The sequence below is a fragment of the Carcharodon carcharias genome, chromosome 4 (assembly GCF_017639515.1).
Source record: "Carcharodon carcharias isolate sCarCar2 chromosome 4, sCarCar2.pri, whole genome shotgun sequence".
Taxonomy (NCBI): domain Eukaryota; kingdom Metazoa; phylum Chordata; class Chondrichthyes; order Lamniformes; family Lamnidae; genus Carcharodon; species Carcharodon carcharias.
Window position 1 is genome coordinate 161467001 of NC_054470.1, and position 12815 is coordinate 161479815.

At 39.2% G+C, this 12815-nt stretch overlaps 1 protein-coding gene across 3 annotated transcripts in view; it reads right to left on the bottom strand.

Annotated features, from left to right (window-relative positions):
- Positions 1 to 1200: 1200 nt before the first annotated feature.
- Positions 1201 to 12815, bottom strand: part of tbca (tubulin cofactor a) — a 91985-nt gene continuing 80370 nt past the window's right edge. For all 3 annotated transcript variants that reach the window (XM_041186829.1, XM_041186830.1, XM_041186828.1), the window contains 2 exons: positions 9814 to 9900; positions 1201 to 1517 (listed from right to left, as the gene is read on the bottom strand). In XM_041186829.1, the coding sequence (XP_041042763.1) occupies positions 1437 to 1517; positions 9814 to 9900 (168 nt within the window). In that variant the 3' untranslated portion in view covers positions 1201 to 1436. The remainder of the gene's footprint in view (positions 1518 to 9813; positions 9901 to 12815) is intronic.

The following is a 12815-nucleotide window of genomic DNA, read 5'->3' on the forward strand; positions in this document are numbered from 1 at the left end:
GCTTTAACTGTGTAAAGCTGGCTCAAACTCCTTTGAAAATAAGTTGAATACAGCACTTATGCAGCACATGGCAACTGGTGCAGACAGCCAGAAGGGGAAGAAACATAAACTAGCTGAGCTTTCCGTCATGCAGTGTGATAAATTTCATGGCACAGAGTGTTATTAGATTGTTAAATATAGAATGACTATTGTGTAACTAGAGAATATGCTATGCTGTGAAATAGGATTATTTCTGAGTGAATTATAGTTGATTTTACTTCAGCATATGGAGGTTTATTTAAATTACTCTCCAAATTCTATCTACACCGCTTGCTTAGTATAATTAATTATGGATTATCATTACAATATATATTTAAGCATGATGGGAAGTTTAATACTTCAATAGGTTGTGTGGCCTACTTCCTTCCTAATGTGGCCATCCAATATTTAGAAAATTCATTTGAGATTATATTCATGAGGCACATAGCCTTGCATACAGCATGTTTGCAAGTCGTATAGAGTCTGGAGTCTTTGAAACTGACAATAGTAAAAATAAATCTCAAATTTTGATGATATGGGTCTGTACATCTACAGGTGCTGGCTGCCATATTACAAAAAAAAGTATCTGTACAGTGCACCGCAAACCCAACAGACCCAAAGTACAGTATCAGTGGTCCTTGTAACAGGTTACACTCCGTGAAAAGGGGACAGTATGCATGCCTGCTTGGACAAATATGCAATACACCATGCTGAAAAGACGATTTTTAATCTTGCGAGAAGGCAGAGTTCCTAAGCAAGTGACTGGAATACCTGGGCATTTTGAGAATGGTGGCTTTGCACCAGGCTAGAGTTGAGCTGTGTACTACCGGGTGTAGCATAAGAAGTGCAAGGCTACTTAACACATACTGGCTGCAGTCTGACTGCAACCAGATTTAATATGAAGTCAAAGTGAAACCACCATATAAGTGGTTAGAGTAGTACAAATCAAATCGCCTGAAAACAGACAATAAAGCAGTTGTGGGCTGCCTCAGTTCCTGGATAAGTTGTTTTGTAGAGAAATATTGCCAGCATGCTTGGCCAATGATGTAGCAGCTGCTGAAATACAACTCAGTTGCTAGATCACAAAATATACACTCACTTTATCCTTCAAGTTAAAATGGAACAGATCTCTTAGCAATAGAGATTTTAACGTCAGATACACACACAAATTAAGACAATTCATTGTCAGCAGGTACATTTATTTAATGTTTCATTATTTCACCATGATGTGGCACAAAATTCATTTGGGTACACAATCTGCTGTGCAATGTAAGAGAACTCAGATTACACAGGGTTCATAGATAGATCCCAAGCATAATAATAGCAGGGTCATAATGCCTAAAACTGAAACTGGGAGGGAAATGGAATGGACACAGTGCAAGTATTTATAACAAAACATTATAATTAAGAAATAGGTTCTAGGCTTCTAGTTTGATTGATCCTATTGTGGCCTGGGCTTCCTTGTATTCCTCAGTGTCTTCCAATTCTTTCTCGCTTTCCTAGAGCAGGAAGAATACAAAATAGAATGTTTTCATTTTTGCATATATATTAATTTTATTTGCTAATCTTTTACTAAGTACTACAGCTAACTGAGATTAATACAAATACTATAAAACATTTACACTTAAAAGATAGTATTAAACAATAATGTAAAACACTAGCTGCTTTGGCAACTCATGCTTAATTCCAACTCTGTACTTTGAGCTGTAGCTGTTTTGGGGTTCCATATTATAAAACACCTATAATTTTAGTGACCTTTGACTAGCCATCATTATTTAGATGAAGTTGACAGCATAGACTACAGCTGGAGTGGCTTTCACTGAGCATAAAAATGTTTGATATTTATTTGATGTAATTAGACACCAGAAAAAGATTGCAATGATGATCATTATACAGGTTCTACAAGAGTTTTGAATTAAGTGACTTCTGTTTGGATGGGGACCACTGCTACTGAATATCCTTGTTGTGGAAATACTGTGGCCACTAACAAGATTACTTATGATGCCTGAAATTTCAACAAATATTGAAATAGGCATCATGCTCATCTGGGTGTAAAACATGCTTGTGGAACTAGCGTTCAGTCATCTACATGCCAAGTTTTAGAATGTAGGTCCTAGCTCTGAAATGTACCTGGTGACCCTGTTGGCAGAGGACGTAAGCTAGATGAAGTATTTATATAATGTGAAAAAATAGAAGGGAATAGAAATTAGTTAGAAATAAAGTAAAAAAAGTCTTCCCTAATGGCAGCTGAACAAGTCTACTCAGCACATAACTGATCCAACACAGACCAAGAAACCATAGACTTTTCTCAAGGCTGTAATGAACTATTTGATTTCAGTCAGGATTGCTTCAATTGGCCATGGCCCACCAATTAACCAAGGCCCTAATTCCACTGTTATTTAGCAACCCCTACAGCAAGGCTGGGGCTTGGCCTAAATAGCCAAGTGGTTATGGTACTGGGTTTGTAACCCCAAGATCAAGAGTTCAAATCTCACACTGGCAAACTATGAAACAATGTAACTTCATCTGAAACAGATGGAAACGGGTTTGTACTCGAAAGAGTTACAGCATGGCTGAAACATGAAGAATGGCTACTTCAGGAAAAGAGATTATAACTAGTGAGGACAAAAAGGAAAATGAGTGAGGGAAAGGAGAAGACAAAGCTGGCAAAATTTAAAATATTCTATTGATAGATGTGTTCTTAAACAGCATTGGATCATTAGTGAGATAAAGCTATTCTTGCCATCCGAGTAGCTTTATTACTGCAATATCAGAGTTTCATTCAGCATCCACACATTAGTCAACGACTCACTACGAAGTCTGAGGTTGCTAAAAGGATAGTGGTTAAGTTTCTAAATTCAGCTTTAAGGTAACGGGAAAAACAGAGAAGAAAAAGTGAAGAATATCAATTAACTGTAGATACAACTTAATAGGCCAAGGTTTTTCTATCAAAATACTTGTAAGGTTAATGGTGCTCATCGTAATTTATGCGTAATTGCACAGCAACTTTATGCAAGGGGCAGATGCATGGTTAAATGTCAAAGGCCAAAGGTTGCAGTCCATGTCCTGTCACTTTGCCACTAGTTTTGTAATAACTGTATTTTACTGTCTGCCTCACCATTGACATGCATTGAATGTCAGAAAGTTGCTGTACTTGCATGGTGTATACAAACTAAATCCGCCACAGATGTTTTAATCTAGCAATTACAAGCCTAACTACCATTTTGTCAATGGAATAAACATCAATCACTTCCAACTATTAGTTAAGGAAATACCCCCTTGTTTGTCCCTTGTTCACTCAGGTTGCAGATGCCCCATTTCCGTCTGCAGCATTATCAGCTTGCACTGTCAGCAACTTGAGTTTGAGTACACAAGAGCAAGTCTAACTAATGGCAAAAACCATTAGATGCCTCGCTACGGTAAAATCTGGCTCAATGCATTTCAATAGTTAAATTACGCCAAGAAAATTCATGCCTGTTTCAACACTCCCAGTTCAGAAATCTTTCCAAGAAAATTTGAAATCCATCTGGATAATTCAACAAAACCTTCTACATTTTCATAGATTAAAAGTTTCTGTTGAGTAAAAATGTCATATACGCTATGAACATAATTTTTTGTAATTATGCTGGTGAGTTGTTGAAAGTGACTTTTGGTTAGCTACCCTCTTCAATGAGAACACATACTGTAAATATACTGTCTAACAGCACTAATTAAGCAAAGATGGTGGACTTAAACATAGACATTAGAAATGACTCATCAGGGATATGAGATTTTGTTACAATTATCAACTTGAATGCCAAGCATAGTTCAACACCTCAAAGTTTAAAAATTGAGCTTTGTGCCAGTTCCTATTGTACTGTAATTGATGAAAAGCTGAAGCTGTACAAGCTCTCTCTACCTGAAGGTCTCACACCACTAGAAAAAAAACAAATCAAAATGACTTCAGTGCAATTATAATGTTCACCTTGCATTAGTGCCACACAAAAACTGCTTTACACCAATGTACGATGGTGACATAGCTTCCCTATCACGTTAATGTGGTGTCTTGACCATTGCCAAGGTAGCCAATTATCAACTAGTGTGGCAGTAAAATGCTTTAATTGGTCCCAATTTCTTTGGTGAGGCAGGAGGGAGCCATTAAGGCTTTTCATTGAACACATATAAATATTAAAAGAGGATGTAGTTTGTGCTACTTGTAGGCAATCGGCTAATACAAAAACAAATAAAATGCCAGTTTAGATTTTTAGTGAAAGAGATATGGTCAAAATATCATTTAACCCCAATCCACCCATTTTAGGGTTTGATTTTTATCAAATTTAAAAAAATTATACCCAAACTGCAGGTGTTAACCTGATCTTTCCTTCCTTCTCACTCAAAAATGTAATGCACTAAATATTTACAGATCAATAAATGACATTTAATTTCCAAAAAAATGTCAATTATGTTATACACAACAAAAAAAAATTACTTTCAAGACATGTCAATAGGGTTAAATGACATACTGAAGCCAATTTTATATACAAATGATAATGAGTAAATGCACTAGAATAGTTTTGGTCCAATTTCTCTAAAATTTATGTTTGTGGTAACCAGATTATACTAGGGAACTAGGATATTTAGAAACAGCTGGTATCATCTATTTTTCTCTAATCTTGCATTTATTATAGATTCAGAGACCTTATCCAAGCAAGCATACTTTAATAGACTAAATTCCCATACCATTTACACTTCCATTAAAATTATACTTCACAAAATATCTGAATTTGTACTTATTTTAGAAAGTACTTTAAGTGCAATTTTCCAAAATGAATATAAATTGCAATGGCTCATGCTTGCTATGAAAAATCTACTGGTTAATTTTTGTTTAAAGTGCATGTTCCCCAAACAATTTGAATAATAAAATGCATCTTATTGTAACTTTATTCTGGAATGTGTGGTAAATTCATTAAATGTTAAAGATAACTAGATAATTCAAATGAAGCCCCACAACCACAAATTAAGTCACATTTGAATGTTGTGCATTTCATATTTAGTTGAGTAAACCAAAGATACTCATTTGTTTAAAAATTGTTTTCTGATATAAATCGTTACTCTCAACATACACAGAAAATATACTCAAAAAATAAAAAGCAAGGCTTTCTTTATAGCACACCAAGCTCATATTTTTGAATTAAGAGGCAGAGAAATAACCGCATTCAGTAACCATCTTCCCGTAGATGCTTATATCCATAACAGCATTGGTAGGAGTGACCACTGCCTAGTCCTTGTACAGAAAAAGCTCTATCTTTACTCTGAGTATACCTTCCTCCTGAGACCCCCACCATCACAGCAGTTGTGTGACACTAGCACAATACTAAATGGGATAGATTCAGAATGGTTCTAGCAGCTCAAAACTTGGCACCCATCAGTCTCTGTGGGCCATGAGCAGCAGCAGAACCGTATTCAACCACAATGTGCAGCTTCATGGCCCAGCATATCCCTCACACAATCATTACCATCAAGCCAGGGAATCAACCCTGGTTCAATGGGGGTGTAGAAGCAGCATAAGACATACTTAAAAACAAGGTGCCAACCTGGAGAAGCTGCAACACAGGACTACATACATACAGGAACAGCATGCTATAGACAGAGCTAAGTGACCCCACAATAAATAGATCAGACCAAAGGCTCTGCAGTCCAGCCATAAATAGTTGAGAATGGTGACAGAAAATTAAACAACTAATGGGAGGATGTGGTTCTTGGAACATCACCACCCTCAAAGATGCTGGAGTCCAGCAAAGGTTGAAACATTTGCAAGCATCTTTAACCAAAAGTGCTAAGTGGATGATCCATCCCAGCCTCCTCAAGGGACCCCCACCATCACAGCTGCCACTTTTTATATCACTCGATTCACTCCATGTGATAACAAGAAACTGTTAAGCCATACCTCTAATCAAGCCGTTCCAGTACACTGGCATCCGATAAAGTGGGCAATTGCCTAGATATATCCTGTCTACAAAAAGCAGGTCAAAGCCAATCTGGTCAATTACTGCCCTATCAGTGGTTTCCCGCCCAGTTTGGTTGGCAGGACCCGCAACTGTGTCTGACCCATCCCCCGTGCCTCTGCCCTCACACCTTCCTCCCCCACCCTCCCAGAACCATGATAGGGTCCCCCTTGTCCTTACTTTTCACCCCACCAGCCTCCGCATTCAAAGGATCATCCTCAGCCATTTCCGCCAACTCCAGCATGATGCCACCACCATATACACATTTTCCCTTCACCCTCGTCGGCATTCCACAGGGACCATTCCCTCCGGGACACCCAGGTCCACTCCTCCATCACCCTCTACAACTCATCCCCCTCCCAAAGCACCTTTCCATGCAATCGCAGGAGGTGCAACACCTGCCCCTTTACCTGCCCCCTCCTCACCATCCAATGGTCCAAACACTCCTTTCAGGTGAAGCAGTGTTTCACTTGCACCTCCTTTAATTTGGTCTACTGCATTCGCTGCTCCCAATGCGGTCTCCTCTACACTGGAGACACCAAACGCAGACTGGGTGACCGCTTTGCGGAACACCTTCCGTCCGTCCGTCCGCAAGCATGATCCAGACCTTCCTGTCACTTGTCATTTCAACACCACATCCTGCCCTCATGCCCACATGTCCACCCTTGGCCTAATGCAATGTTCCAGTGAAGGCCAATGCAAACTGGAGGAACAGCACCTCATTAGGTGTCCGATTAGGCATTTTACAGCCTTCCGGACTTAACATTGAGTTCAACAACTTCAGACCATGAACTCTCTCCTCCATCCTCACCCCTTTTTTATCCCCTTTTTTCAATATTCATTTTTAATTTAAATTTTTTATCTACTAATTTTTTAAAAAATTATTTTCATTTTTATTCATTGTTTTATCCCCGCCCCACCTTTTATCCTATTTTAGATCTTTTTTCACATCACCATCCCCTCTTCACACCCCACCCCCATAGGGCTATCTGTCACTTGTTCATGTTGTTCTTTCCAGAGTGCTTACCCTTGTCCAGCTATTATCGCATTCTGCTTTCTATCCTTAATGTCACCACCAGCACCTCCTTTAGCCAGTACCACCGCCATTAACACGCCATTGGCCTTTTCTTCATGACATCTTCGGCAATCTCTCCTTTTCCTCCACCTATAACTGGCCTTCGATACAGCTTCACCTGCTCCACCCCCTTAAACAGTATAAATTTTACCACATTTTTACTTCTCTTTAGATCTGAAGAAGTCATACGGACTCAAAACATTAACTCTGTCTTTCTCTCCTCAGATGCTTTTGAGCTGTTGAGCTTTTCCAGCATTTTTTGTTTCAGATTTCCAGAATCTGCAGTATTTTGCCTTTATTATACTGTCTACTCTCAATCATTAGCATAGCAATGGCAGATGTCAGATGCCCTGGAATGGACTGGATGTCTTATGGAAGGAAGGTTAGATAGGCTAGGCTTGTATCCGCTGGAGTTTAGAAGAGGTGACTTGACTGAAACATATAAGATCCTGAGGGGTCTTGAAAAGGTGGATGTGAAGAGGATGTTTCCTCTTGATGGATAATCTAGAACTAGGGGCCACTGTTTAAAAATAAGGGGTCGCCCATTTAAGACACAGATGAGGAGAATTTTTCTCTCAGAGGTTCTGAGTCTTTGGAACTCTCATCCTCAAAAGATGGTGGAAGCAGAGTCTTTGAATATTCTTAAGGCAGAGGTAGATAGATTCTTGATAAGCAGAGGGGCGAAAGGTTACAAGGGAAGGTGGGAATGTGGAGTTGAGGTTACAATCAGATCAGCCATGATCTTATTAAATGGCAGAAGAGCAGGCTTGAGGGGCCTACTCCTGCTCCTAGTTCATAGGTTTGTATCGACACTGCTATCAAGTAACGCTTACTCAGTGATGCTCAAATGTAGGCTCTACAAGGACCATTTGGATCAATTACAGCATTGCTACAAACATGGACAAAAAACCTCAACTGCAGAGTTGTGATGAGGGTTATTTTTTATTTATTCTTTCATGGGATGTGCGCATTACTGGTAATGCCAGCATCTCTTGCCCATCCTTAATTACCCTTGAACTGAATGGACTGCTAAGCCATTTCAGAGGGCAGCTAAGAATCAACCATGATGCTGTGGGTCTGGAATCACATGTAGGCCAGACCAGGTAAGAATGGCAGATTTCCTTCGCTGAAGGACACTAGTGAACCAGACGGGCCTTTACAACAATTGATGATAGTCTCAGTAATGGTGACCATGAAACTATCAATTCCAATTTTTATTAACTGAATTGAAATTCCACCAGCTGCTGTGGTGGGATTTGAACCCATGTTCTCAGGGGATTGGCCTGCGCCTCTGGATTACTAGCCCAGTGACTTTACCACTACATCACCATCTCCCCTCAGTAACTGCCCTTGATGTCGAGGCAGTAGGGAGTCTTAGTAAAATTGAAGTTAATGGGAATCAGGGGAAAACTCTCCACCAGTTGGAGTTATACCTAGCGCAAAGGAAGATGGTTTTTGTCTGTTGAAGGCCAGTCATCTAACCCCAAGATATCTCTGTTCCTCAGGGCAGTGTCATAGGCCCAACTATCTTCAACAGCTTCATCAAGGACCCTCCCTCCAAAATGTCAGAAGAGGGGGTTATTCGCTGATGATTGCAGTGTTCAGCTCCATTTACAACTCCTCAGATAATAAAACTGTCTGTACCCACATGCATATTCTGGACACATTCAGGATTAGACTGCTAAGTGGCAAGTAACATTCGCACCATCTCCAACAAAAGTGAGTCTAACCATCTCCCCTTCACATTAAAAGCATTACTGTCACTGAGTTTCTGACCATCAACATCCTGGGTATTCTATTCCAGAAAACTGGCTGGTGAAGGATGATACAGAAATCAATCTCATCTTACATTTATTGACAGAGCAAAACATTACAAGCATACACCTAACATAAAAGCAAAATACTGCAGATGCTGGAAACCTGGAATTAAAACATTTTGTTTTTATTTCACCTTCTTACATAACCACAACACAGTTTTCAGTAAGTATCTCTTTAGGCGTGTTGAAGTGAAACCCCAATTAATGCTCATCACCTGCGTACTACAATACACAGGTCCAGGAGTATGATGGAATTTCCACTTGCTTGTATCAGTGCAGCTCTAACAACACTGAAGAAGCTCAATACCACCCAAGAAAAAAGCTGCCCACTTGATCGGCACACCATCCACCACCTCAGACATCCATTCCCTCTGTCACTGACACATGGTGTCAGCAGCGTGTACCATCCACAATGCGCAATGCAGCAACTTGCTAAGGCTTCTTTGGCAGCATTTTCCAAATCCACAACTTTTGCCACCTAGGAGGACAAGAACAGCAGACACAGACTACCACCTCCACATTGCCCTTCAAGTCACACATAATCATGAATTGGAAACAGATACTCATTCCCCTCATTGTCACTGGGTGAAAATCCTGGAACTCCCTAACTAATGGCACAATGGGAATGCCTACGCTTTCACAAGGGCAATTAGGGATGGGCAATATAAATGCTGGCCTTGCCAGCAATGCCCATATTCCGTGAACCAATAAAAAATGTTGAATTTTGTAGAGAAAATATCAGTTTGTTCAAGAAACAAACTACACACTTGCAGATATCAAATGTGGAATGTATGAATTTACAGTGACTACATCAATTAAAATCGCAGTTTTATATCTATTCCTCAATCCAATACATATACTAGACATAGAAAGGGCATCATGTTCTTAGAAAATGCCAAACTGAAAATAACAGACTCACCAATAGTTGTGCAAGGTCACTGTGGGCAGTTGCCAATCGACGCTGACAATCTGGGATCATCATCCGTGATTCTTGCAGAACCTCCATCTAAAGACAAAGAAAACAGGACACGGGGCGGGGAGGTAAATAAGGCTGAAAACAAGGAGATGATCAAGCTTTTATAAACACTCCAAATACCACTTGTTCTCTTTCATGCTTTGAACTGAATTGTGAGATATTGTAATCAGATGTTAAGATACTGACAATTTATTCAATCCTTTTTCAACACTTTTAGAATTGCCAGTAATAATTTGAATCATCATAGAGTTTCTACTGCTTCTTCATATATGAAAATCAAAATCAAAATGTTTAAACCAATTCAATAAATATATTGTTATTAATTAACCCAAATTTTTTTTAAGTTTATATTCATTATTCAGATACAAAGTCTACCTGTTTTACTAAAAAAAACAAAAGGATCTGCAATTGGCATAAAAAGCTTTTATCTTTGGGGTAATAAAGAAATGCACTGTCCAAGTAATATCACAGAGATAATTACTGCATGAAAAAAGTTATTGAGTTATTGATCGAACTGTGTGCTCACTGCAGGAGGTTCAGCCTGTGAAAGACAGAGGTCTACAGGAGCTCAGAAACAAGAGAGCGGAAACCAGCAGGTTCATCTTCATGGTCTTTATCATGCATAAGAAAGTTATTTCAAAAACTGTGCACATTAATTTTGGCTAAGACAATATGATTCCGTTCCCTTCAGGATGAATTGAAGAAGTAACAAATACAGTCTAACCGTTAAAAAGAGTGCCCAACCAAATGGTGTAGCATTAGAGCTGGAACAATGGCTTTAGATTAGAGAACCAAAGCTTCAGGAAAGTACAAAGGATTAGATTCTGTTTCCCCATGTTTAAGGCTTTGAGTGTATCGCATTGTCTGCAATGCTACTTTTGAGACCCAAGAGCTGCATTTTTTTGCCAGAAACATATTTATAGTTGTTTGATAGTATAGAACTTGAGTATTGCTGAAAAGAGACATTTTTGTCAAAGCTTTTCATGGGTCTTAACTCATCAGGACAATTCACAAGGATACCAAATGTAAAGGGAGCAACAATTTATACTGAACTCAACAATTTAGCTCAAGAAAATTCATACAGACTCAAAACATTATCTCTGTCTCTCTCTCCACATATACTGTCAGACCTGGAGTTTTTCCTGCATTTTTTGCTTTTGTTTCAGATTTCCAGCATCCACAGTATTTTGCCTTTATTAAACAATTTATACTGTATGAGAAGGGGGTGCTGATTGGTTGGCAAGTGGACTCTGACTGGAAACTACAAATATTAATACTTCAGGCCCCGCTCGTTGTAGACAGAAAGAACGTGTACATACATTGCGCCGGTTTCAGCTAAACAAAATAACTGACAGTTATTCGTTGGTTCATTCCTCAGGGCAATGCCTTGATCAGTCAGAGAGTCATGCTGCCTAGTTTAAATTTCAAACAATGCTTGGTAGTCAGTCAGTCAGTCACCATCAACTGGTGCATTCGTCATGGCAATGTCTCTACCAATCAGAGTCTACTTGCCAACCAATCAGCACTCTCTTCTCATACAGTATAAATTGTTGTTCCCTTTACATTTGGTATTCTTGCAAATTGTCCTGATGAGTGCAAGACAAAAAGCTTCAACAAAGATGTCTCTTTATTTCAGTAAGAAACATCTATTTTCACCTCAGGAACGTGTTATTAGTACACAAGAAGTAATGGTGTTAGTGTCATAGCTGAAACAGTTCACTGTTCCACAGTGTACTTGAATTAATGGTAGCTAAAGCCTCAAATCAAAGGAAATAGGTCCAGCCCGCAAATACCATAAAATCATAAAATCCCAGGCATAATTCATACATCTTTGTATTTTGAATTATCACTGGCAAAATAGTATATACGTGCACAAAATAGATGATACGTGGAGCACGCAAGCTCATGACATCAGTAGAAACGGCTAATAATCTGCTGTCTGGAGAGTAAAGTGCACTGCAAATTTAGCACATTACTTCCAGTAAAGAGCCAAAAAATAACAAATGTGGTCAATTACCAAGTATATATAAACAAATGTACGCAGTTAGATTTTGGTGCTGTTCAAGAAAGACTTGCATTTATATAGCACCTTTCACGAGCACTAAATATCTCAAAGCACCTTACAACCAATGAAGTACTTTCGAAGTCTAGTCACTTTTAATGCAGTCACTGTTTTAATGTCGAAAATGCAGCAGCCAATTTGCATTCAACAAGTTCCCACAAACTGCAAAGTGATAATGACCAAGGAATCTGTTTTTGTGAAGTTTTTTGAGGGATAAATATCGACCAGGACAACAGGGATAACTTCCCTGCTCTTCTTTGAAATAGATATGGTCATCAGATCTTTTAGGTCTACCTGAAAAAGCAGACAGGGCCTCAGTTTAACATCTAATCTAAAAGATGACACCTCTGACAGTGCAGTATTCCCTCAGAACTGCAATAGAGCACCTGAGGCTTGAACCCGAACCTTGTAACTCTGAGAAGAGTGCAACAGCTGATGAGCAAATATATTCCAATAAGCCAAAATGGGGTGCGTCAAGTAGAGATCCTGGGATATATTATTACAATGAAACTGAATCTTAAGATTGAAGATAATCATATGTAATATAGAAAGTGTTGCTGGGAGTTGAAAAAGAAGTTCAGAAGGGCTAAAGCTATGGTTCAATGGCCATTCTGTCTCAAGTCAGGTAGTTGTGGGTTCAAGTCCATTCCAGGACATAAGCATGTAATCCTGGCTGACATTTCAGTGCAAAACTGAAAGAGAGATGTACTGTTGGAGGTGCCATCTTTCAGATGAGATGATGAACCAAGGCCCATCTGACCTCTCAGGTGGACATAAAATATTCTTCGGAACCATTCCAAAAAACGTGTGGGAGTTCTCCAGATGCCCTCACCAACATTTATCCCCCAGGCAACACCATTAAAAGAAACAGCTTAATTGGTCA